General features: G+C 52.5%; 1 protein-coding gene across 7 annotated transcripts in view; it reads left to right on the forward strand.

The window, feature by feature from the left end:
• Positions 1-26050, forward strand: part of ATP2B4 (ATPase plasma membrane Ca2+ transporting 4) — a 98372-nt gene that overhangs the window by 33438 nt on the left and 38884 nt on the right. For 6 of the 7 annotated variants that reach the window (XM_042926241.1, XM_042926243.1, XM_042926242.1 and 3 more), the window contains exons 2-3: positions 13068-13728; positions 25322-25519. In XM_042926241.1, the coding sequence (XP_042782175.1) occupies positions 13536-13728; positions 25322-25519 (391 nt within the window). In that variant the 5' untranslated portion in view covers positions 13068-13535. Of the gene's footprint in view, positions 1-388; positions 404-13067; positions 13729-25321; positions 25520-26050 lie in introns of those variants that run through there. The other variant, XM_042926239.1, reaches the window with a different exon arrangement.

Raw genomic sequence — 26050 nt, forward strand, 5'->3', positions numbered from 1 at the left:
GAAAGTGATATACACAGATAGAAAAAAAAAATAAAGTGAGAACCTTGGAAATGAGGTATAGGGAAGAAAATGAGATGGAAAGAGTTTGGAACGAGGTATTTTTCCTATGATTTCTGGCAGCACAGTGCCTCAGATAGAATCCAGAAAGAAGCCTTTTTTGTCACTTCCTCCAGGCCTCCCCCCTACCACCGTCACCATATTCTCCCAGACTTTTCCTTGGAGGTACTGCAGTGGTGTTTAAAATGCTGTGTGTGGGAGTTTGGGATCGAATGGGTGTTGGGAGAACTGAAATTCTTTGTGTTTACCTTTGCCTCCTCCCTAGAGAGTGGGGGACCCCTGCAATGACGGCTGGTCTCCCTCTACCTGCACCAGAAGAGCCCTGGGATGGTGTCCTGGAGAACAAGTGAGATGTGCCAATCCGTTCGGTCTACCAGGGCCCCAGGAGGGAGGAGGGGGAGATGAGACAAATGGCGAAGGAGTGGTTCTTGGGACTTACAGGTACCTGGTTCTCTCTGGAGATTGGGTCCCCTTCTGGGAATCCCGTGCTTCTCCTTCCCTTGGAAATGGAAGCACAGTGGAACAGAGAAGGGTGATTCATTCATCAAGTCCACATGTTAGGTCAGGCACTAGGGCAGGGGTTGGGATAGAGAGATGAGACAACCTTTCTGCTCACTTGGAGGAAGAATACGCCGTACCCTCCACTCTCTCTCCTCTTCCAGCTACAGTGACCAGCTGAGGCTGAATCACCTCTTCGCCTGCCCTTTGTCTCTTTCAACAATGGGCCCTGTGTCCATCACCACGGATCTGAGCTCTCTTGAACAGATGTTCTTTCTAGTCCATGACTTTTGGGAAGCTTCCTCTACCTTGGGGGTGTCTGCTTCTCTTTGACTTTCTGTGTATTCCTAAGTAATGGCCACTCTGCTTGAATTAATACCCTGAGACTTAGGAACAGAGACGCTAACGTCTGGGACACCAGCCTTCCCCTCAGCCTACTCTCAACCGTCCGGGATAGTGCCCCATACTGGACCCTTTCCTCACCTCCTCCCTCCTCCCTTTGTACCCTACAGGAACAATGGGATGCTGATGACAGTTGCTTTGACAGGCTTAGCAACCATGACTACTCTGCTCTTTTGACCCCAAGGTATTGCCAGGACTGATTTCCGTCCCAGGTTCTGATTTTCCCAGCAAGACTTTGTCGGCTAACCCAGGCTGTCAGTTAGGCCTTCGACCTCTCCTGGGGCAGCCGAGGATGCTTCCCTGGTGGAAAAGCTGCAGCTGCCCCCTTCTGCCCTCTGTCCTCCTCATGGGGTTGTTTTCCTCAATACCCTTTCAGAGCTATGGTGGCAGCTGGAAACATTCAGTTATAATCTGAGATGGAAGAAATGGGAACAGTTCGTGGGATTTGCTCTTAGCACTGCCCCAACTTCACTTTTATCTGATTCACACGCCCATCAGCGGGAAGGTTTTTTTTTTTGTTTTTTTTTTTTTCCCTCCTCCTAAGGATATACCAAATCCGAAAGGAGCTGGAATAAGGTGGAAAAAGAGGGCTGATAAAATTCTACAGCATCATTTGTATTCCAACCAGCTGTTTCTGGAAGGTGACTCTCTTACTTAGATGCTATTTAGTAATTGTCAACCTATTGCTTGTTTATCAAAATTGGTACACATTTTGTGTGTGTGTGTGTGTGTGTGTGTGTGTGTGAGAGAGAGAGAGAGAGAGAGAGAGAGAGAGAGGGGGGAGATTACCACATGGGCTAGTTCCTTCCACTCTCTTGCCCTTCTTGAGATGCCTATGACCCACAGCCCATTTCGTTTTTCTTTTTTGTTACTTTATTTGGGGTTGGACGAGTGGAGAAGGCAGGGGGCAATAGTGCCCCATCTAGGGGCTCATCTCTGGTCACTCCCTACCTCTTCTGCCAAAAACCTTTCTTCCCCATGTGCCTGGCGCCTTGAAGACATGGGTGTCCAAGGAGGAATCAATCTGACTCCTAATCATCCTTCAGCATCTGAGCCTTCATTGCCAACTCCTTGGTGCCAGCTCGGGGCCCTCGCCACGTTGACTACAACTCTAAATCTTGTGCAGGATACCCCTTCACCCCAGAGCTCCCTGAGGGGTGAGAATTGGATGAAAGTTCTCTGTGTAAATGGGGAAACACGGGTCCCCTTCAGAGGTACCTCTAGAGGCCATTCCCTGCAGACCTGCAGCCAGGGGGACGCCGTGGGGCTGGGCTCCATTCCCGTGACTCCTGGTGGAATCTCCCGTGTCCTCGCCCTGATGACATTGGTGGCCAATGGGGGCCGATGGCGGGGGGGGGCGGGGGGTGCGAGGGGGATGTGAGGAACGTTGCTGGCTGGAGCCTGCCTTTGAAAGGAAGCTAGAAGATGAAGTGGCTTTGCCTCCGCTTAATAATGTAAGTGGTACAGAGGTGGGGGACACCGAGTTTGGCCTTTGTCCTTGCGGGGCTGGGGTGCCTACACACCTGGATGAGCAGGAAGCCACACATTCCCTTCTTGAAAGGAACGGGCCATATCCCCCACTTCAGGTTTCCCTTTCCTGGCTCAAGTCCCAAGCAAGCTCTGTTTTACAGCTGCACACTCTTTTTGTTCCTGAGAAAGTCGCGGTGGCTCTTTTTGTTGTGTTTTTTTTTTTTTTAAGCCATACTAGGGGGTTGGGAAAGGAAAGCTTGAAAAGTAAAATAATAAAAAACAGACCACTCTGCCGTTACAGGCACATAAATAGCTTCACTGTAGCCAGGCTGCACCCTCGTTTCGCCATAGCAACCTGGAGCGGGTGTTTATAGCAGCGTGTCACCCCGACTGGAAAGCAGCTGCTGCCCCCGCCCCCCCGCCAGCCGCACCCCAGAGCAGCGGGCAGGTGCCCCCGAGGGGGTGCGGGGGGTGGCGGGGGAAGGCAGCCTGGGGTCCGGATGGGCCAGCGGCGGGAACGCTGGGGGAGCCCAAGGCGAGGGTTGGGTGTCCTTGGTTCCCAGGCTTCCCGTCACCTGCAGGCGGCCCCCTCTGTCTCTCACCTGGGGTCAGTCATAGGAAACAGGAGCGCAGAGGGCACTTAGCTCCAGCTGGACCCAGGAGAGGCCTGGGTGTCCTCTCGAGCTGACGAGGTGGCTTGTTTCAACTTACCGAATAAACCTTGGCTCCTGTGGCAAGTTCTGGGGAGTCCTCTCGAGTCCGTTTTCTCAAGGACTGACAGGAGAGGGGTTTCCCTGGGGAAGATCACGGGTGTCTGGGAAAGGGGGTGCCCTGAGATGCACGGAAGCAGAGATCAGCACCCTGGGAGAGGGAAAGGCAGGAAGGGATGTGTGACGTGACCCTCCTGTGCCTGCCCTGTCAGCCTAGGTCAGCGAGCACCTTCCAGACCGGGCCCCTATTCGAGGCCCCCAAAGTGCATTAACCTGGGATTGTGAGAGGGGTTCCTGACGTTCCTTGCAGAGATGCCTCGTAACCTGTGCGGTGTCCTCTATGTGGGCCCCAGACCCGCAGCTGCGGCACCCTTGTTAGGGAGCGTGTTAGATATGCACATTCCCAGGCCTCCCCTCCCCCCTCCGGAATCAGAAACTCTGGCCACAGCAGCAGCAGGGCCCAGCCATAGGTTGTCATCAGCCCTCCCGGGGCTCCTGATGCCCACTTGAGTTTGAGAACCACTGCTCCAGACCGGGCTGCGAGGGCAGAGGAGAATGGCCAGTTCGCTTTCTACGGCCGGGGGTTGCCGTGGTGGCCGCTGTGTGTGCAGTTTGTGGACAAGGACGGACAAAGCCGGGCGAATGGGACGACATGTTATCAGGGAGTGCCCCGGCCCTCTTTCCTGATGCACGTCATCTTCTCAGCGTGGGGTCCTTGCCTGGGACTTCCAGGAAACAGCTGGGCTGGGAGAAGGGCTGGGGGGTGGAGGGCATTCTCTGTGCTCTGTCCAGGGGACGCTGTCATGGAGCGGAGGGAGGAGATGGGACGGTCTTCCAGGCACGATGTCCAGCATACTCTGACTAGGGTCACACAGGAATGTTACGGGGGACAGAGCAGCTCTGTGACACTCCCTTCTGGTGGCTGAGCTGTGGCCTTCTCAGGCCGAGGCCAGGGCCTTCCCCCCTCCCCTCTGGGGGCCCCCGCCAGAATCTGAGGCCTAGGAGCTAGCTACGAGGTCCTGCTCCAGCAGCCAAGGGAGACTGACCCTCCTCTCCCTCTCCACCAGCCTGGCATGACTCTGCTGAAATTCGTTTCTAAAAATAACCCAAGATCCAATCCAGCTGCTAAAAAGCCCCTTTGTTCCCTTGGAACCAAAATGTGGAAAAACCACGGAAAGCAGCCCCAAGAAAGGCAATGTGTGTTGTCCGAGAGAGTATACATACTGGACATTTGCGTGTGACCGGCCAAGGTCTGCGTCCTGTCCCAGTTCTGAAGAGCTGCTCCCTGCTTAGGAGTGAGAAGCAGACACCCTCGCTGCCCCATATCCTGAGCATTTCCCATGAGCAAGTGGGAGGGCCTGGGGGAGGCTGCCAGCTCCCCTTCCATTAAACAACAGGCCTTCTTCCACGCGGCACCGTCACTCCCGCCTGCAATCGGCTCTCGTCGTCCTTAGTCGACTGAAGGGAATGGTCAGCGTTGTTTCGTCCTCCACATTGTTTTGAGCTCTGGCTTGCTGCGAACACTCCCCCACAGCCCTTGGGTCACAGGAGGCCACGGAGGTGACCTGGGCCAGTATGACTCAGATTATGTGGAAGCGGGTACATTCCCCATGGCTCCGAGCCTGAGGGACTGCCCTTTTTCATCCTGATCTATTGATGCTATTTTAGGAGAATACCGGAGGGGTGACATTGCCCTCTCAGGCACAGTCTGCTTTAGTGTCCCGACCCAGGCCACGAAGCCTCCTGTCTCCATCTTGATGGTTCCTGGAGTCTCTGACGTGAGCTGACTCTCAACAAGCCAGATGATTAGGAACGGGCTACCAACCGTGGGTCAATTCTTGGTATCGCTGTGTAGAGGAAGTTTGTGCTGTCGATGGGCCCTACCTTTTCCTGCGCCCTGAAGGCATCAGGCCCGAACCGATAAGTTTGGTCACCGTTGCCTTAGTGTCTCTTAGACAGTATAGCCCCTCGAGGACTGCACGGTCTCAGGATCACCATGTGTTTTGGTTTTATTTGTTAGGGCGTCAGGTGCAGAGTATGATTTTATCACTGGTCCATGAGGGGCCCTTTGTGTGTTCACCGTTACCCCATATTCCACCTCTATCCCTGTCCTCACCCATTTCAATGGACTAATATGTATCTTTTGTTTAAATATGTCCCTTAAAGGGGCGCCTGGGTGGCTCAGTCAGTTAAGCATCTGACTTTGGCTCAGGTCATGATCTCACGTGAGATATAAGCCCTAAATCAGGTGAGCTCGAGCCCCGCTTTGGGCTCTGCATTGACAGTGCGGAAGCTGCAGGGGATTCTCTCTCTCCCTCTCTCTGCCCCTCCCTCACTCGTGCTCTCTCCCTCTCTCTCTCTCAAAAAGAGACTTAATAAAAAAAGACTTTGCAAACTCTTCATCAAAAAATAAATATGTCCCTTAAAATATAGAGCATTGCTTTAGATGATGTGTTTTCAATTTGTGTAAAAACTATTAAAGCATTTTCCCCACCCCCCAACACTGTTTCTAAGATCACAAGTGTCCTTGCGTGTATATCTGATCTGTGCCTCACTGTTGGATTATATCCCCTGTTGTCTAGCACACGTATTTTGCCTGTCCATCATTGGGACAGGGAATCCCAGGTTGCCTACCACTTCCTGTCACCACCAGTAATGTCCCTGTGAACATCTTCACTCATGCCGCCTCCTGAACCTATATGATTATTTCTTTGGGAGATGCACCCAGTAGTACATGACTAGGCCCAGGGTATACATAGACTCAGTTGGTTTGTTTGTTTTTTTAATGAAGTCCCGAGTTTCATTTATTTATTTTTTAAGGTTATTTACTTATTTTGAGGGAGCACGCATGCGCGCACACACGAGAGAGAAAGAGAGAGAGAGAGAGAGTGAGCAGGGGAGGGGCAGAAAGAGAGGAAGAGAGAGAGAGAGAGTCCCAAGCAGGCTCTGCACTGTCAGCGTGTAGCCCCACACAGAGCCCAAACTCACAAACCATGAGATCCTGACCTGAGCTGAAATCAAGGGTCAGATACTTAACCAACTGAGACACCCAGGCACGCTGCATAGACTTAGCTTTGACTTAGAAGTACCAGGCGACCGTGGAAAAGAAGGAAGAATTCTGGATTCCTGAGGCTTAGGGGTCAAAGGTGACGTATTTTCTCCAGAAAGATCCTTTGATGCTAGCACTGCGTTTCTGCTACTGAATTGAAGACTCCTCAGCGTGGCCAACTTGGGGAGGAAAAGGGCGGGCACGAGAGCCTCATGTGTCCCTGCTTCCTCACCGGGAAGTGATGCTGTCTCTTCAGGAAGGGCGTAGCCTCTAGAACCCTGGTCCTAGTAGCTGGCTGAGAATTAGCATCAGGTTCCAGGACCTCGACCAGGACCACGGGTCACATTGTGCCATCCTGTGGTCAGTGCGGAGGCCTGGTTTTGGTTCCCCAGCCCTCACTTGGCTTCCTGGCATGGGCACGGCTGTTGGGTGACGGTGACAGGTGGTGATCCCCACCACCTGAACTTTAGCCAATGTACTTTCTTCCCACATGCCTCCAAAGGGCCTTAGTAGACGGAAGGAGGGTGTGTGCCCAGGTCTGCTTCTGCAAGCCAGGAGGCACTGGAGAAGCAATAGGGCAGGGCAGGCATGGCGGGGGTGGGGAGGAATAGCCTGGCACCATGATGGGCATGGCTGCCAGACCCAAGAGGCAAGAACTGGCAAGAGTGAGCTAGGATCTGGGTCATGGAAATAAGGGACCTGTAATGAGGAGGGAGCAGAGAGACCTCTGTGTGGGGTTTAGACCTTCAGAGAGAAGGGCCAGCCAGGGATGTTTCACACCAGCCAGGCAGCCTGCCATGTTCAAGCGCTTGCCAGCTTCCTTGACAGGGCATGGCCCTCTTAGAAGCATGGGAAATGCCTGAGAGAAGAAGTCAAACCTCAGAAACTGTGGGTGATGGCAAAGGAAGTGCCCCTGCCGGAGACAGCAGAGAAGAGAATGTCGAGCAGGACCTCTCGGTCTCATCACTACTGAGGAGGTGTTCCCCTGACCTGTTTCGGAGCCTTTAGGGCTCGTGGGCAAGGGACAGAAAGGTTCACGTGGACCTTCTCATCAGGCTTTAGGAAGTAAAGCCACGGTTGGTTTTTTGGGGTTTTTTTTTTTGTTTGTTTTTTCCATTTTGTAACAGCAATGTCCTTGTACTTGAGACAAGGTGGCTTGAATTCAACTAGAGCACAAACCCTAGCTCTCTGAATCTTGATTTCCCTGCTATAAAATGCTGGTGCCCTCCCCGTGGGACAGTTGGTGAGGATTCAGTGAGACAATGTACGTAGCGATGACCAGCCGGTCCGTATCAGCCGCCACCTAGGCACTAAATATCGTACGTGTGTGATGTCTCTCTCATTTCCCCACGAAGTGCCTCCTAAGGTACCCGGCAAACCTTCTTTCCCTCCCTTCCAACCCCTCTCCCTCACTCCATCCCTCCCCTTGCAGATAGGGTGAAAAATAGAGCCTCACTTGGGAGAGGGAGCCTCCGGATCAGAGAGAAGGGCACAGGTTTGGGGAGAAGAGGCGACTGGAGCAGGTTTCGTATCTCAGTTTGGTGCTTCCTGAGGAGGACCGGCCTGTCCCTCCACCCCCCTCGAAGTCTTCCCTCTTTCACGCCTTATGTCCTGCGTGGCAGTGACGCTGACACTCCAACCACAGCATCTCTGAGTGCTCCCGACTCGCTCCCGAGCAGAGGCTCTCAGCCTGGTGAAGAGGTCAACCCAGGGTAGAGCAGGGAACCAGAGGCGGCTCTACGAGGCAGCCCTCGCTTGCAGCCTGGAGGCCAGAGCTGAGCGTAGCCCTTATTATTCTAGGCAGGTCCGGCTGCAGTGCTGAGCCAGCCTGGTTCCCTGGGCCCTGGCCCCTCCTGTTCCCTTTCTCCTGTTTCCATTCATACTTCATTTCCCATGCATCGTGCCAGATTCAATAGGAGCTTCTGGCAGGGAAGAGTCAGGGTGTGGGCTCACTTTCAGGTCCTCAAAAGACCCTACTCTATCCCTACACGGGAGCTGCCCTTTCTCCTCGTAGCCTGGGGATGTATCGCTTCTTTAGCGCCCGGGAAGGTTTCCAAGAGTAAGGGATTCCGTGGACAAAATTGGAGGAAACAGAATGTCTGACTATTGTTTATGGTTTGGTGGCTTAGGGCATGAGGTCCTTGTCTCTGGCAGCTGCCTGTTTCAGAACTTCCTAGCAAGTCTCGCTGCAGACTGAGTTATCTGGAAGCGTGGGGTGGTTTGTTTGTTTCTCAGGTATGTACAGGAGCAGGAAAAGGTCTGTTTCAGCCCCTGTGATGTGATGTAGTTGTGATGCGATGTGGTTGATTGTGAAGGAGAAAGAGCTGGTGAAGAGTCAACCTTTCCTCTAAGTGGAAATGGTTGTTTTCTCCACTCCAGAGATTCCTGCATTTCTGATGTGTGTCAGAAAATAAGGAAGTCCAGGGGTGCCCGGGAGGCTCAGTCAGTTGAGCAATTGACTTGATTATGGCTCCGGTCAGGATCCCAAGGTCGTGGGATCAAGCCCCAAGTCTGGCTCCGCACTCAGCATGGAGCCTGCTTGAGATTGTCCCTCTCCCTCTCTCTCTGCTCCTCCCCTGTTCATGCATGCTCTCTCTCTCTCTGTAAAATAAAAGATGAAAAGGGGTGCCTGGGTGGCTCAGTCAGTTGAGCGATTGACTCTTGATTTCACCTCAGGTCATGATCTCACGGGTCTTGAGCTCGAGCCCCATGTAAGGCTCTGCACTGCCAGTGCAGAGCCTGCTTCGGATTCTCTCTCTCTCTCTCTCTCTCTCTCTCTCTCTCTCTACGCCCCTCCCCCGCTTGCTCTCCCTCTCTCTCTCTCTCAAAATAAATAAATAAACTTTAAAAAGGGGGCACCTGGGTGGCTCAGTCAGTTAAGCATCTGACTTTGGCTCAGGTCATGATCTCGCGTTCCGTGAGTTCGAGCCCCACGTCGGGCTTTGTGCTGACAGCTCGGAGCCTGGAGCCTGCTTCAGATTCTGTGTCTCCCTCTCTCTCTTGCCCCTCCCCTGTTTGCGCTCTGTCTCTCTCTCTCTCAAAAATAAGTAAATATTAAAAATTTTTAAATAAGTAAATGAAATTAAATATAAAAAAGAAGAAGGAGGAGGAGGAGAAGGAGGAAGAAAATGAGGAGGTCCAGACTCGAGGGAGGGAGTAAGGTATAACAAAAGGAGCACCAGATGGTCAAGGGTGCTGACTTGCCAAAGACTAAATCACTTTTTTTCTCATTGGACCTCAGTGGCTTCATCTGTAAAGGGGGGGGGGGGGGGGTGGGGGTCAAAGCTGTCGTACGTAGAGTTGATCAAAGACAAAGTTTTCACCGTCATTACCAATTGTACAATGGATGTTACAAGACTTTGGGCCGAAGAACATTGAAATGGTTCAATGATCATGTACAATAATAGGATTTCTTGCCCCTGTAGGAAGTGATGGTAGTGTTTGCTTTTCCGTCCTATCGTCCTTTAAGTTGGCAAAATGCTAGAAACTGGGAGTGAGCACATACCTTACCCAGAATGCCCCAGGCTGCGTGACTAATCCTGACCTGACAAGAGGTGGTACCTCCCAGGCGTCTGAGCATTGCGTCTGAGGCTGAGGCTGTGGCCGAGGGGGGTGTGAGAGCACTTACAGATTATTCTTTGCCAGTTGCCTAATAAGGGTAGGGGCTAGGCAGACTCAGCAGCTGTGGAACGCTCACATTCTGAGAGCTCAGAGAGGCGTATGGGTGCCTGCTAGGCCTCCGAATTCCGGAAGAACGTCCTTAGAGATCCCACCTTAAGCTGGGGCCCCCAGCTGCCAACTGCCCCCTTGACTCCGTGTCAACGGCTTAGTGCGTGACCTCCTCTGTAAGCGTCTCTAGAGCAACCCGAAGCAGACAGACCTCATTCTCTGCCACATGGCCCCACGTGCTCTAATCTCAAGTGACCTTTTCTCACTGGTCGCCTCCGTGAGTGAAAAATTTCTCCCCTTTCATACCTTGAGGAGAGGTTCAAAGTAAGGAACTCTGACTCAGACGGTCCCTTCTTCTTTTCTAGAAATCGAAGGCTGCATAGCCTAGTGGTGTTGCCAGTGGTTATAACGTAGCTAATGGCTATTGCTAATGGAGCTGCCTTGGAATTTTCCATTCTTTCTGAGGGCTGGGCATTCCCTTTGGCAAGGAGAGATGGAGGGGGACGTGGAGCTTATTGTCCTTCTGCTTAAAGGGCTAGATACCAAAAGTTCATTAAGATCAAATTAAGCCTTCTCCCATCACTTGAGAGTGGACATACTGGACACTGGTCATCTTTCATCTAAGATTTCCAAGCACTAGGGGCTCAGCCAGTTAAGTATCCGACTTCGGCTCAGGTCATGATCTTGCGGTCCGTGAGTTCGAGCCCCGTGTTGGGCTCTGTGCCGACAGCTCAGAGCCTGGAGCCTGCTTCGTTTTCTGTGTCTCCCTCTCTCTCTCTCTGCCCCTCCCCTGCTCTCACTCTGTCTCTCTCTCTCTCTCTCTCTCAAAAATAAACATTAGAAAAAAAAAAAAAAAGGTTTCCAGCACTATTTCTATCTCTTATTCTAGTCCTTTGTCACTTTCTTGAGATGGTGTGAAGAGGTAGGGCTGATTTTTTTCCCCCAGGTGAAGGTGGGAGGAACTGAGCCCTAAGAAGGCCAAGTGACATGCCCAAGGGTGCCTGGGAAGATGGTAAATTGGTTCTGAATCTGCTACCAGTTATTCAACAACAACAACCACGACAACAAAATGAGCTGAATGCCCATGTGTTCAGGCGCCCTTATGGCACTGGGGATAAAGCCGTGAACGCGACAAGTGCAAAGCTTAGCCTTCATGGGACAGACACTATAGTGGGTGGAGATAGAAAAAGTAAAGTCTGATTTCCAGTTTAGCACTCTGTCAGCACTGTTGTCAACATCCTCTTGAAAGGTTAAGGAGCTCTACTTAAGGGTCAAGATGGGCTCCTTACTGCTGTAGCCCTTCCCACTGCTTCCAGGCTTCGACGAGAAGCTGAACTGGAGGGAAATTCTGTCGTACGTACCGCCTATCATTGGGCCAGTCTGAACGAAGGGAGTTTGACACGCCGCCTCAGGTTCTCTCCAGACCTCTGTTCCCCAGGCTACTCTGATGACATCTAAAAAAGAAAAAAAGGAGGGGGCGCCTGGGGGGCTCAGTCGGTTAAGCGTCCAACTCTTGGTTTCGGCTCAGGTCATGATCTCACGGTTTCGGGAGTTCGAGCCTCGCATCGGGATCTGTGCTGACAGCATGGAGCCTGCTGGGGATTCTCTCTCTCCCTCCCTCTCTCTGCCCCTCCCTCCTCTCTCTCTCTCTCTCCCTCTCTCTCAGATAAATAAATAAACTTTAAAAAAATTCTTTAAAAGAGAAAAAGCAAAAGGCAGTGTGATGTTTGAAAAACAATAGCAACAATAAAGCAAAGCCATGCTTGCTTAGCCCTCTGTAGGTCAGAGTAGTTCTAAAAATCTCTGATAAAAGGAGGAGACAGAGTGAACACTGGGGGAGGGAGGAGTACCCAACTCCATCCCAGGGGACCCGCCGGGAACAGGATTGGTAGGAAACTTTGGCCACACATGATTTGGGGAAAAGTAACCGGTAAAAGAGCCCAGCCCTTTTCTGATGGTTCTTGTGCCTCTTTGCTCGCCTTCTACAAGTGAGGATGTCATCTATGTATTAGAGGGGGGCTGTCCCGAGATCCTTGCCACTCCCTGGTTACTGAACTCCAGTCACTGGGGACTGTTTAACCAGGGCTGGGCCCCCATGTTCTGGTGCCGTGTTCAGAAAGAGCCGCTTCACATTTAAACGGCTGCTGTGTGACGATGGGTCCCCCACGACACACGGGAGCTGCTCTCTAAAGCTAAGAACAGGGCCGGGGTGGGGGGCAGGGGGAGCCTGGCCACCTTCAGCCCTTTAGATCCTCACCTGCACGTAGCTCCGCCCTTCCTCCCACTCAGAGGGGGCGCACATGCCTTTCTGAGGGGAGAAATGCTGACCTGAGACCCTCCGATGCGGACTCACACGCGTGCTAACCCTGCTTTCCTGCTGACCTTGCCATGGCCCTGGGCTCTATCTGAACTGATAGCTGCCTTATCCCCGCCACCCCAAGTAACGCTGAAACCATACGCTGCAAACCTCCTTCTCCGATGTCCTTCTGTCCCGTTTACGTAGAAAGGCTGCACCCTGGATTGCCAACTGCCAGAGCATTTTACTCTCCCCTTTTGGAGACGGCGAAAGCTTTTTGGAGGGATGGGGCTTATTAGCTCCAAGACCTGAACGTAGTCCCCAACCTGCTCACAGCTGCAGCGGGCTAGAGGCTGAGTATTCGGAGGGGCCCCGGAGCATCTGGGCATCTTCTATCAGGTTGCCCTCCTGGTTTGTCAATGTGGGTGTTGGGTACAGGGCGCAGGGTTCAGGGGCGCGGGGGGCAGACTGGCAGGCCACCCTCCAGGCCACTCTGGTCTGGACTCCTCTTCTGACCTCTTCTCCCCAGTTAGAGTTAAGATCAGACTAAAGGAGTTCATAGTGGGGCCCTCATGTGGATAGACGTGGAGAGCGTGAGAGCCATTAGGGGTTACAAACCTTTTATTTCCAAGTTCCTGAAGTCGCCAGATTGTCACTTGGCTTGAGAATGGTGTGATGTGAAGACTGGGGTATATCGGAAATTACTCCTCTCCATGGGGGTGTACAGGCTGCTGGGGCCTCCTAGGGAGAGGCGGGCCCCTCCTGAGTCCGAGCCCTCAGCTCAGGCCTCGGCGATCGGTTCACCTGAGGCACCCGCTGTCATCTAAGCCCTAAAATGAGTACCTCTTGCCTCGCAGGTGCCGGATCCTCATGGCTGCTCTAATTGTTTTTGTCTGTCTTCGAATCTTTATTCCAGAGATCCAGTTGTCAGCGGTATCCAGGGAGCCCTCCTCTTCCTCCTCCTCCTCCTGCCGCCTCTCTACCACCGCAGTTGCCGGTTGTTGCTAAGGTAGCCTCCATGGTAACATGCACATCCTGTTTACACCTCCATCTGGGCAAGCTGGTCTAAGCTAGGAACCTACCTACCCTGGACAACGGCTTCCATTACCACCTGGGGACACCAATCGTCGTGACACGTGGTCCGGCTTCCACTCGGCTCCCCCATCCCCTTCCTCCCCTCGCTGCCGAGCTTCATACACAAAAAAGGATCTGGGCTAGAGGCTGCTACCCTGAAGCTCACTGCACAGGATATAGCCCAACTATTTCCTACCCAGGCTCCCAGAGAAGCAAGAAGTAAGAAGTGAGGCAGAAGGGCAGGAGTTCCTGACCAGTTGAAGGGAAGCCACATTTTCTCTGGTTGAGGGGCTTGGTAACAGCAGGCAGAATGACGAACCCAACAGAACGTACCTTGCCGGCCAACTCGATGGTTGAGAGCCACGAGCGGGAGTTTGGCTGCACAGTAATGGACCTGCGGAAGCTCATGGAGCTACGTTCGACCGACGCAATCAACCAGATCAACGTCCACTACGGGGGTGTAACGAATCTCTGCAGTAGACTGAAAACCAACCCCGTGGAAGGTAAAAACCACACCAGGGGTGGGGAATCAGAGGAAGGTGGCTAGTGTTCAAAACTATGGTTTCCCGGCTTCTCGAGAGGGCAGTAAGAGACCTCACTGGTGTATCGGGGTCGTTTGAGAAAAACATGGCCTCTGAAAGGAGGTGAGACCACGGAGAGCCATCTCTTTCCCAGCGACGGTGTTCGCTGACGGTCGGACTTTCTTCCTTTTTCTGTGTCAGTGTACAGCAAGGAGAGGATTTGGCTCTGCTTTACAAGTGTTTGTGTTAGAGACGCTTTTATCAGTAAGTGATCAAGTCTCTTATTCAATATCGGTCTTTGATTACAGAAGAACTTAACTACAGTTCTGCCCCACACCGATCTCACAGTGTAACTGGGGAGAACGGGCACAAAAAAAGTGACCCAGTGCATCCGCCCAACGTGGCATCTCTCTATCGTGTACAGTTAGAAATAGGGGGGGCAAATCACAGGGGAGTACCTACCGTACCTTTGGATTATTCACTTTGCTTCGTGTCAGGGAATTATTGATGACTTTTTTCAACCCTGCCTGGCACACTTTAATATAGTTCTTCTTAATGTGCTTTTAAAAGAGAACGGAAAACCTGGCTTCGTGCTTGCCTGGCTCACTTCAGTTGCCCAATAAGCCATGGTAATATAAAATTTTGCCTCATCAGAATGGAGACAGAATCAAAGGAACCTTCCTTTCTCACTTATGCAGGGTTATAGCATCTGTGTTACGGGGTCTTACTTGGCCCCATCAGTGAGGCAGGACATGGCTGAGTAGCATTAGGTAAATCAAAAATCTTGTCCTTCAGAGCGCCTGGGTGGCTCAGTCGGTTGAGCATCCGACTGGTTGAGCATCCGACTTTGGCCCAGGTCGTGATCTCGCGGTTCCTGAGTTTGAGCCCCGTGTCGGGCTCTGTGCTAACAGCTTGGAGCCTGGAGCCTGCTTCGGATTCTGTGTCTCCCTCCCTCTCTGCCCCTCTCCCACTCGCAGTCTGTCTCTGTCTCTGTCTCCCTCTCTCTCAAAAATAAAAATAAATATTAAAAAAATATTAAGAAAAAAAAAAAGATCTTGTCCTTCAGATGCCTTTAGCCTCTTGAAATAGACTATTTCTAGCCTTCCTTGGAACCTACATCATATTTTTTGCCAAGTCTAAGAAGTTTTGACCCCCAGCCAGTGCTGTAAGTTTGGACTTGGACTTGGACAAGAGTCCAAGTCTCTCTTCCAGACTCTTTAGGATTGAGAGAGAGCAAGAGCGAACGAGCGAGAGATTTTTATCTAGATATCTGTACATTAACATGTCTTGTTTTCTTCGCAATCTGAGGGAGCTTCCTTCCGTGTTCTCTTGACTGCTAGAATCCAGTTTCCTACCTCGCATGAGTTCAAACACTAGCTCCCCCATTTACTGAGTATCATTGAACAGTTTACTTAACCGCCCTGAGTCTCTTCCTTCTTTGAAAATGATGTTAATACCTAGCCCATTCAGTTATCGGGATTAAAATATTGGGATTCCACGTACATATCATGTGCATCCAGCGCTCAAGCTTATGATGGGTATTCAATTAATGAGCTGTCTCAGATTAAAATGGAGCCCACATGTCTGAAGGTATCTGCCAGAGTATGAGCGCCCGTGGAGTGCGATGTATTATTTCCTCTGGAGAGGTTCCTGCTTGTATGACTGCAACCAATGGCCATTGCGTCCTTTCACCTCTGGATGTCAAAGAGATCTGGTTCAGAAGGCAGGGCTTGGTCGCTCTCCCACGGCTCAGTCTTTGCCCTCTGGCTAGAATCTAACGACTGCCCTTTGGGCACTGCTTCTTGTCAGCTAGATTTCTTTATTCTGCCACTTTCGTAGTAGTGTTGACCTTAAACAGAGGCTATTCGCATTCTATTTTCACTGAGCAATGCAGGCGTTTAGAGACACCCATCAGAATGCAGGCAGGATCTTCCTTTTTCCCCTTCCTATACCACTCTTGATGGCTTTGGCCAGTCGTTTCTCTCACAAAGCAAAGCTCAGGAGTCCAAATCAGTTGGAACCTGGGACGCTCCTGATAGAAGGATCCAGACTCTCCTCCCAGTTTTCCTAATCCATTTCTCATAGCTGCTACTGTCTCCTCCCTGATTCCCAGACAGCTTCGATTCCCAAAGGCCATCATATATGCCACTTTAATCTCACCATCAGACAGCAAATGTTGTCGATGTAACTAATGCCCTTAGATTCCTCCCAACTCCTAGTTTCCGACCTGTGGTGGAAAGCCATGGCTTCTGATGGCAGGTGCTTCTGTTGCTACGGGCCCCGGCCATGCCCCAACGCCAGTCCCCCTACCAGTGGGGCGGCTGTCTGCTGCCATTCTCCTGCTTCCTTAGATCACAAGTCTGTATCCTGATTTGTTTCCGTGTAAGACTTAATCATAGGGCCGGTCCTGGAGCTGTGGAGGCAGGGAGTCCGAAAACAACTTTTCCATGAGTAATGTTTATTCCCCCGTGCCAACAATGACCTCCTCGCGTGTGCGAGGAATACGAGCATAGAAAAGGAGGCACAGAGGAGCTGTGACACAGAAGTCTCTCCCCAGACAAAGGCGATGCTGAGCTGTTTTGTGCGGCAGGGCCGAGAAAAGAGCTTCACTCTCCAGGTGCCTCAAAGAGCTGATGCTGTAAAAAGCCAGCCTGGTCACAAGAGACCGCACTGAGGTGCCTGACAACCTACTGTAGTCCTGTCCCCTGTGGGAGGCCCCTGCAGACTAAGAAAAAAGAGGGGTGCCAGGGTGGCTCAGTCGGTTAAGCGTCCAACTTCGGCTCAGGTCGTGATCTCACGGTTCGTGGGTTCAAGCCCCGCATCGGGCTCTGTGCTGACAGCTCAGAGCCTGGAGGCTGCTTCGGATTCTGTGTCTCCCTCTCTACCCCTCCCCCACTTGCCCTCAGCGTCTTTCTCTCTCTCTCTCAAAAATCAATAAACATTAAAAAAAAAAAAGAATAAAGAAATTCACCTGGTACTTGAATTCTGGTAGTTGGTAACCTGGTGAAGTAAGGCTGGGGAAATTGGTTCCTAGAGTATGACCCTTCCTTTTTATTATCTGTTGGGTTGATAGCATCACCTATATAGATCTGACAGATTTTTTTTTTTTAAACCATAGCTTTAAGGGGCCTTATGGAACTGGGAGTTTATAATATTTATGACACGAGCATGGTTTTATTATACTGGATTTACACAATTCTAGAGGCAGGTGGGATTTAATTTTATTCATCCCCCTCCCCTCCTTCCAGGTCCAAAGGCTTAAATGCCTCCCCTAAATTCTTACGACTGGGTAGAACAGAATAGACTATTCTTAGGCTAGAGCAGGAACACAGAGAGTCTCAGAAGCACAGGTAATTCAAAACTTTGCTCTGTATTTCAATGCCTGATAGAATGTCTAATTGTGACCCAGTGCTAACATTAAACCGTGGCTTCTGCCCCGTCAGTGGGCGTGGCTAGTTGGGAGCATGGACCGCTGTACCTCTGATTGCCTGGGGAAGCTGAGGCCTGGCGGTGCTCGATGGCAGCTGCTAGCACTCGCGGAATGTTCCTGACAGAAAATGGCGGCATCTTCGCCCTGCATAGTTACTGGACAGCCACTAAGTTTGGGAAGCTGAGATTCTTTGGGGAGTAAAAAGCAAGAGGGGAAAGAATCTGTTTTAAGACAGTCCCGCCTGAATTACCATCCTGGTTCATTAACGGCAACGTTTAGGGTAATATTTCCTGCCATGTTAAGATCTCTGGGGTTTAACTGTGTTCCTGTCCCCAAGCCTTCTGAGGTCAGTGGCGTGTCCCACCAAGCATCGTCCATTTTCCACGAGCTGGGACACGCTAGGATGGGCTCTTCCTCCATGTGCAGACTGAAATTTCCAGTAGCATTTTCTCTGTTTGCTTTTTTTATTTGAGAGGGAGAGCGAGTTGGAGAGAGGGGCAGAGAGAGAGAGAGAGAGAGAGAGAGAGAATCTTAAGCAGACTCCACAGTCAACACAGAGCCCCATGCGGGGCTTGATCTCATGACCCTGGGGTCATGACCTGAGCCGAAATCAAAAGTCGGACACTCAACTGACTGAGCCACCCAGGCGCCCTTCCGGTAGCATTTTCAATCTGGAAAAAAGCTGAGGACATGATAAATAATACATGCTTACCCACAACTCTACTATATTACTATTAATGCTTCTAACACTAGTATTATTTACATCGTAAGAGATGCAAGAAATCGAAGTGGATGAAGTCATATAAAAAGTTCTGGTGCTTCTCCCACGCTCCAGCAGATGGTTCGTGCCCCCTACTTAGAGGCCGCTGCTTTAGAGAATGTTAGCGGAGGGCTGGGGAGGGGTACAGAACCAGGGGAGTGGATATGAGATACAACGGACGTAAGAGGAAGACGGTAACTGGCCTCTGATATCTTCCTCCCTGTCTTTAGGGCGGATCTCGTGTTTTCGGAGTACCTGCTTCTAGGGCACCTGAGTGGCCCAATCGGCTAATTGGCCGACTCTTGGTGTCAGCTCAAGTCACGGTCTCACGGTTTGTGAGTTCGAGCCCCCTGTTGGGCTCTGCACTGACAGTGCAGGGCCCGCTGGGGATTCTCTCTCTCCCTCTCTCTCTGCCCCCTCCCTGCTCTCTCTGACTCCCCCCTCAAAATAAACTAAAAAAAAAAAAAAAAAAAAAAAAAAAGACCACCTGTTCTTAGGAGCTCGTCAATTCCAGAAGAGAAGCATAGCCGAGCCACCTCTCTTTCCTCTGGCCCTCTGCCCCACAGCCATCACCTTCAACTCTTGTCCAGACACTCAACCGACTGGCTACCAAAGAGGCCAGATAAGTGATCCTGAAAGCAATGCACGTGGGCACGGCTGCAGAGGCTGACAGTCTGGCCCTCTCTGCCCATCGTGCTTCGGGGACATCTATTAGCGCTACTTTAAGATGTGAGAGAGGGGGCGCCTGGGTGGCTCAGTCGGTTAAGCGTCCGACTTCAGCTCAGGTCACTATCTCGCGGTCCGTGAGTTCGAGCCCCGCATCGGGCTCTGGGCTGACGGCTCAGAGCCTGGAGCCTGCTTCCGATTCTGTGTCTCCCTCTCTCTCTGCCCCTCCCCCGTTCATGCTCTGTCTCTCTCTGTCTCAAAAATAAATAAACATTAAAAAAAAAAAAATTTAATAAAAAAAAAAAAAAGATGTGAGAGAGACTCAAGCCGGAAGAACATCTTGGAGGGAAGGGAAGAGAAGGTGGGCAGGCCAGCGCAAACAGCCAGAAAGCAGCTATGCTGTGATGTGAGAAGCTGAGGCAAGTCTAGTAACTTCTTCAAAGAAATACTGAGTAGTTTACGGAGGGGTGGGAAAGGTTTCCAGCAAACCCCAGGGGAAGCAGTCTCAACAGCTGGAATGAGGAAAATAGGTGATTGAGAAAGAGAGTGAAAGCGCCCTCCCTCGGAGCCTCCCCCCCTCCTCCACCCCCTGCAGGGGATTCCATGTTGCATCCTGGGAGTCCCCTGTGTGATTTGTGCGCCCAGGGCTGAGTGAGGCCAACAGTGCGTGACAGCTTTGGACCTTCCCTCCCCAGCCCAACCCCAGGCTCTGTGAATTCTTTTCTGTTCAGCGCCTCCTTGCCCAGAGCTGGGCTTCTGGGATGGCTGGCATAATGCTGCCAGGCAGGGGACAGGGCAGTCTTGATGGGGAGAGGGGATGAGTCTTCCTGAGCCTGAGAACCACCCCCTCCCCCCACTGCTTTGCCCCCCCTTCCAGGCCGGGAACCCTTTGTGCCGCATTCCTTTCGCAGCTCAGCAGAAAAGCTTGCAAGTTCTGTTTCGTTCTGGACCTTCTTGTTGCCTTGCATGGAACATCAGCTAGGGGCGGGGGGAGAGAGATAGCACTCCCTCCTGGGCCGAGGCAGATGTCGCATCCACCCTTGGAAGTAGGGCTTTCACTCTTTTTATTTAGCTCTGACGTGCGAGCACCGGGGAGCGTGACACTGGAGGGAAGCACACGCGTGCGGTGTGGGAGCAGGTGGCCGAGCAGAGGGCTGCGGAGGGCAGACCAGGGAGCTTTCTTGCTCTGCGCCAGCTTTGGGGTGTTCAGAAAAGGCGTGGAGAGGAGGGCCAGACGCTGCTGACGCTGCCAGGCTGTGTGCACTGAGCATCAGGAAGGGGCCATTCTTCCCCAAGTCTGGCATCCTCTTGCGGTGACCCTGAGGCGATGGCTTTATCTCTAGGGGCTGGAAGTCCAGCAGCCAGAGAGCACATCTCCGAGCTGTGGGTGTGCTAAGCTGGAGATGCTGAGGTCGTGGCATTTGCCGAAAGCCTGCGGTCCCTGTGCTGATGTCAAGCTCCCCCTCCCCTCAGCCCCCCCAACGCAAGGTTTTTTTTTTTTTTTTTCAACTTTTTTTTTTTTTTATTTTTTTTTTTTTATTTATTTTTGGGACAGAGAGAGACAGAGCATGAACGGGGGAGGGGCAGAGAGAGAGGGAGACACAGAATCGGAAACAGGCTCCAGGCTCCGAGCCATCAGCCCAGAGCCTGACGCGGGGCTCGAACTCACGGACCGCGAGATCGTGACCTGGCTGAAGTCGGACGCTTAACCGACTGCGCCACCCAGGCGCCCCTCGCAAGGTTTTTAAGGTAGGGCTTGAAAGGTATTCTGCTGCCTGTTCTCCTGTACCAAAGAGGGCTGCCTTCCACCCCACCCAGGGCAACCTGTCCCTGGTACTATGTGTGTGGGAGATGAGTCTGCTTCTCCTTGGCAAGGTGTCATAACTCAGCCAGCTGGGAAGTCCCTCGTGATGTCTGACCCAGCCCCACCCTTTCTGGGGCTGAGCTGGTTCTCGTGAGGGGTGCCGCTGCCGACAGCGCTTGGCATCCCAGGGAGGCTGGCCCTGGCCCTTCCCTGCTGGAGCCAGGCCACTGAGGGCCGGGCTGCCGCCTCTCCTCCCAAGCCCTGGTTCCCCGCACAGACCCACAGCAGACACAGATTTTCCACTGCTGCATATTCCGTCTCCTGCCAGCCTGGGCAGGGGCCATGAAACTCCCCAACACAGGGTAGGGGCGATGACTTCAGAGCCTGACATTCTTTGTCGCCTCTCCCAGCTCATGTGTTCAGTCTGGTTCTTAGAGCCAAAAGCACTCCTGATTTGGGTGGGGCTTTCTCTCTCCCATGTTCTTGGGGACAAAGATTCCTCTCTCTCTCTCTCTTTTTTTTTTTTGATGTATTTCTAAGGGAAATCCTTTTCCTGTGTTTCCAGCATTCTCTCCCTGCCAAGCTTCTCTCCAGGAAGCTGCATATTTGAGAAGCCACTGCAGAGATCAGGGTCTAATACCCTGTCCTCGGCTAGACAAGGATTTATGCGAAGTTACCTCTGTGGAGAGCAGGGCCTGAGAGCCTCTGGGGGCAGGAAGAATGGAATGAAAAGCCCAAAATTGGGGATTGGCTGAGCTCCCAGGCCCGCAGGCTTTCCCGTGCCCTGCCACAAGTCGGAGTGAGGATTCCCAAGGCTACTTTGCTAACAGTCCCCACAGGCCCCTCCCTGCCTCAGGGCACACTGGGAACTGGGACGGCCACTTGACTTCTTAAGATAGCTACTGCAACAGCTTAGGGTGACTTAAGGTGGAGCAGAGAGATGAGAGAAAATGGCAAACAGGAAGTTCGTGTGTGACTTCGAGGCCATCGAGGCAAGAGCAAGGCCTGACCTTTCTGTTTTCCGTAATGTGTGTCGTTTGGTTTGCTTGGATCCAAAAAAGGCCATAATGAACCTTGTATCGAGTGCGAGATTCATAGGTTGGACTCTGATAGACCTGGTGGCACCATCCCTGAGGACAGGAAGGAGACACTAACTCGGCCCGGTTGTAAACCGTGGGATCAGGGCTGATTGGCGTAGAGGCGCAGAGAAAAGCGGCACGCGGGCCACCAGCCATGGGACCCAGGGGGTGCCGGGTGGTTTCCAGGAGGTGGGAGCTTCGGGACCCAAACCTGGGAAGTCCCGGGCCAAGCGGGACCAGTTAGTCACCCTGGAACAAAGCCGCTTCCACACCCCAGCCCCCTCTGCGTGTAGGTGGGCGTGCAGCTGCTTCCTGGGGAGTGGAATAGACTGTGTCACGTACGAGCCCGAGTAGTTACATAACCTCTCCAGGCCTCAGTCTGCTGATATGTAAAATGGGGTTAACAGTAACTGTCTCATAGGGGTTTGCGGCGTCTGAACGAGAAGGCACCAATGTGCCTCGTGAAGCATCTGGCACCTAGTAATCACTTAAACGTTAGCAACCTGATTTATTACTCATCCATTCAGTTCATTCAGCACATTTGTATGCGTACAATGCTGGGCACTGTTGTAGACCTAAGGAAGAAAGACAAAGCTCCCGCCCTCGTGGAGGGGGGCGGGGTGGACGGACATAATGAATACATCATATAACATATTAGGGGAGAAGACCTGTGGAAGGAAACAGTGACACAGGATAAGGGGATCGAGAGTGCGGGAGCGGAGAAGCCATGTTATTAAATCAGTGAGGTCAGGGTCGGTGTACAAACACCGGAAAGAGGTAAGAGAATGAGCTAGTGAACAGCAAGCTGAGCCAAGGAGGAGCTACTGCAGGGCTGAAATAGAAGCTTCTCGAACGCGTTCAGGGCACGGCAGGAAGGCTCGCTGGGCAAGGAGCAAATAGTAGGAGTTGAGGGGTGGGAGGCCGGGGGCTCTTGAGGGGCCTTACGGGCCATCATAAAGGCCCCGGTGCCCGCTTTCACTCCAAGTAAAAGCCACCAGTAGGTGAGTGCCAGGGGTTGGGTTTGAAAAAGATCGTTCTGGCTACTGTGTTGGGAGGAGACGGGGCACGGGACAGCAGGGGTGGGAGCAAGGTTACCAGTTAGAGGACAGTCGTCATCACCCAGGCAAGAGAGGGTGCCAGCTCACACCAGGATGGTGACAGTGGAAAGTGAGAAGGGAATAGACCTTGGGTATATTTTGAAGATAAAGCTGCCAGGATGTGCTGGCTGAATGGATAGAGCACAAGAGAGAGAGGGAGGTCACAGGGTATTAATCTGAGAACAGAGAGGGCAGGATGACCTCAGATGGGTGCTTTCAGCTAGATTGTTGTTGCTGCTGTGGCTTTGGCCTCCGTTGGGGTCTTGGGATGTCCCTTAAGATGACCTCTAGTATCTGATATCTGGTTTGCCCTCACAGTCATCTACTCACCTTGGTAAGGGGGCAGTGGCATCTCCTCGCTGCTTCCTTGAGAAACGTCGCCGGGGAGATGAACAAATGATCAGAACTCCTGTTTCCCTCGAGCAAACCTGGCCCTCCAGTAGAGCGGTCCCAAACTGGCACAGCCTCGCTCTCTCAGGTCCTCGGGGAGAAAGAACCGGCCAGGATCCGCCGACTGCTCCGCCTCTGCCTGCCTGGGGGTCACGATGCCCTGCCCAGAAACACTCCTTTCCCAGGCCCTTGCTTTCCCTTCCCACTGGGAACCCGACTTTGCAGTGCGGTGGAGGCAGGGAGCCTCTGGGAAGCAGCCCAACTTGCTTCTAGTGCTTTGGCCAAACCCACTCCCCCACAGAGTTGGCTACGCCACTCAGCCAGAGGCCAGGGTGGCATATCTGGGCACTGGGAGGCAGGAGGCCCTGGATTAGAATATGGGCACCGCTTCCCTGACCGGCTCCCCATTTCCCTCTCACACTGAGCGCTGGCAGGTGAGAGTGGTCCCTATTCCCCAACTCCACCAGTGTGGAAGCCAGTTCACCACCACCGCCCCCCGACCCCGCGCGCGCGCGCGCACACACACACACACACACACACACACACACAGACTTTCCCTCCACTCAGGGTCCTTCGTCTACCCTCCCAGACAGGGGAGTATCTTGAGTACCCCTCCTGATGGTTTTTGTCTTCTGGATGCAGAAATGGAGGCCATCTCAGACCCTACAAGCAACACCCCTTCGGGTTTCCCCTTTCCCAAGTCTTTTTCTGTCCGAGTACCTTCCCGAGGTCTGACCCAAATCTCTCCTCTTGCCACTTAAGATACCACTCTTGGGTCCTGTTGAGCGGAGACGGAGAGTAGAGGTCTGCCTTCACGCCACGCCCCCCTCCCCACCGGGGGAATAGCCCTTCCTGTTAACCAAAGTGTGAAGCAGCCCTCTGGCATCAGCATCTCCAATTCTCCTTGCAGCTTCCTGTCCCCTGCTCTCCCTCGGGAGGCTTCGTGGAGTGTCCCTGCCCTCTGATTCTAACTCTCCTCTGCTAGGACCTTCTTTTCCCCAGACAAAGCTCGCCCCACCCTGCCTGTGGGTGGGAACCCATGGAACAGTGCAGCTCCACGTGCCAAGCCCAGGGCTTATCTGCTGCTCTGGGTAAACAACTTGAGAAATGCCACCTGGCATCCGTTGAAGTTTTAGGATTTCCCTCCTTCCCCTACAGTATAACCCCCTCCTGGGGCCCAGCAGAGGAGCCTAACTATAAGGCCTGGGGGCCCCTGGGTGGCTCAGTCTGTTAAGCGTCCGACTTTGGCTCAGGTCACGATCTCACAGTTCATGAGTTCAGGCCCCGCGTCGGGCTCTGTGCTGACAGCTCGGAGCCTGGAGCCTGCTTCGGATTCTGTGTCTCCCACTCTCGCTCTGCCCCTCCTCCCCCTCTCTCTCTCTCTCTTTCAAAAATAAATAGACATAAAAAAAAAAAAAAAGTCCTGAAATAAAGGCGGCACTGAGAATAGGGAATAATTCTGCCTATCCCTTTTCTCTCTGGAACATGTCTGGAATATGGGTGCACACTCGTACAGGTTTATAAGCATATGTGCTAGAGGGGAGCATGCTGGTAATCAAGGACTGCATACCGTCTGACTTTGCCACTTCGCTTTTGTGTTCTCTTTTCAATCAATGTGAATAATAGTGCTTCTCTTAATACCTAATACTTAGTCTAAGTAGTACTTCTCTAAGTCCACAGTACTTACTAGAATGGTAGCACCTCTTAGCGGTGTGTGTCTGTGTCTGTGGGGGAGGTGACAAAACGGGGGAACATGTGCCTCAAGGGGATGGCCACAGATGGGAGTCCAAAAGCCTCTCCTGTTCTCCTAAAGCCCCTGGAACTTCCAATCGGGACAACTGGTCCGGCTGTCTCCTAGCTTCCTAGCGTGACCTTGAGCAGAGAGCTTATTCTTCCGGGCCTTTGTGTGTGAGCCAGTGGATGGACGCTAACTCTGTTTTAGAATCATCACCAGTAGTTACATGTTAATGTGAGAGGAAAGTTCTGTCAGCCCCAGGGACCGTTTGAATGTCTGTGTTCTCAGAGCTGGAGCCTGCAGCATCCTTGGGAGGAGGCGGTGAGGTGTTAGATCTAGGTTAGCTTACCCTGGGGACAGAGCAGCAGCCAGTGGCCGCCTGTGACCACCTTGTCCTGGTTTGCCCGTTTTGAGACTGAAGGTATCACACACACACACCCCCTCCCCCCCGCGTCCTGGGCAAAGTGGGGAGATTGGTCACCCTGGCTGGATCTCATACTTGGGCAGAACAGGAAGCGGAGGGTCTTTATTTAGGTCTTTCAACTGCCTTCTTCTGTCCCTCACTTCTTCCCCTTTTTGCTCACCTGCTCATCCTACTCGTATCTCCTTCCCAGGTCTGTCTGGGAACCCTGCGGACCTGGAGAAACGTAAGCACGTGTTCGGACAGAACTTTATCCCCCCCAAAAAGCCCAAGACCTTCTTAGAACTAGTGTGGGAAGCCCTTCAAGATGTCACACTCATCATCCTGGAGATTGCAGCCATCATCTCCCTCGTCCTGTCCTTCTATCGGCCCCCCGGTGAAGAAAATGAACGTGAGTGTCCACAGCAGCCCAGCGCGGCTCTGATCGGCGTTCTTTCCAGCACCTCCAATAAGCACTGGTCTTAGCAGTTGGCAGGGTGTAGCTTAAAAGTTCGGGGGGCGGGGGGGGGGGCAGGGCTCTCCAAAGAAAACCAGCAAGTAGCTAGTAAGCTGTTCGTCCAACCCATCCTGATTCCAGGGTCTCCCTCCCCTTCTCCTATCAAATCCTCATGCAGAGTATCAGGAGTCCTCTACCCTCACCCAACCAACAAAACCTGCTTCTCCCAGTGCCTCCCGCCAGCTATTTGGCATCATGGGAAAGAGCAGCGACCTGGAGCCTGACCACGTTAGGAATCATAAGTTCTGCACATGCGACTGGCCAGTCATTGGCAATGACATGTTTCGTGCTATCTAGCACGCAAATAATTCTATTGGCAACGAGACGGTGCCCAATCGTGCCATCCTCCAGTACCCTCAGAGGATGGCTCTACTACCCAAGGGTTTTATTTTCTATTATTCTCCTTCCCTGACTTGCCGTTCTGGG

This window comes from Panthera leo, chromosome F3 (genome assembly GCF_018350215.1).
Source record: "Panthera leo isolate Ple1 chromosome F3, P.leo_Ple1_pat1.1, whole genome shotgun sequence".
Classification (NCBI taxonomy): Eukaryota; Metazoa; Chordata; class Mammalia; order Carnivora; family Felidae; genus Panthera; species Panthera leo.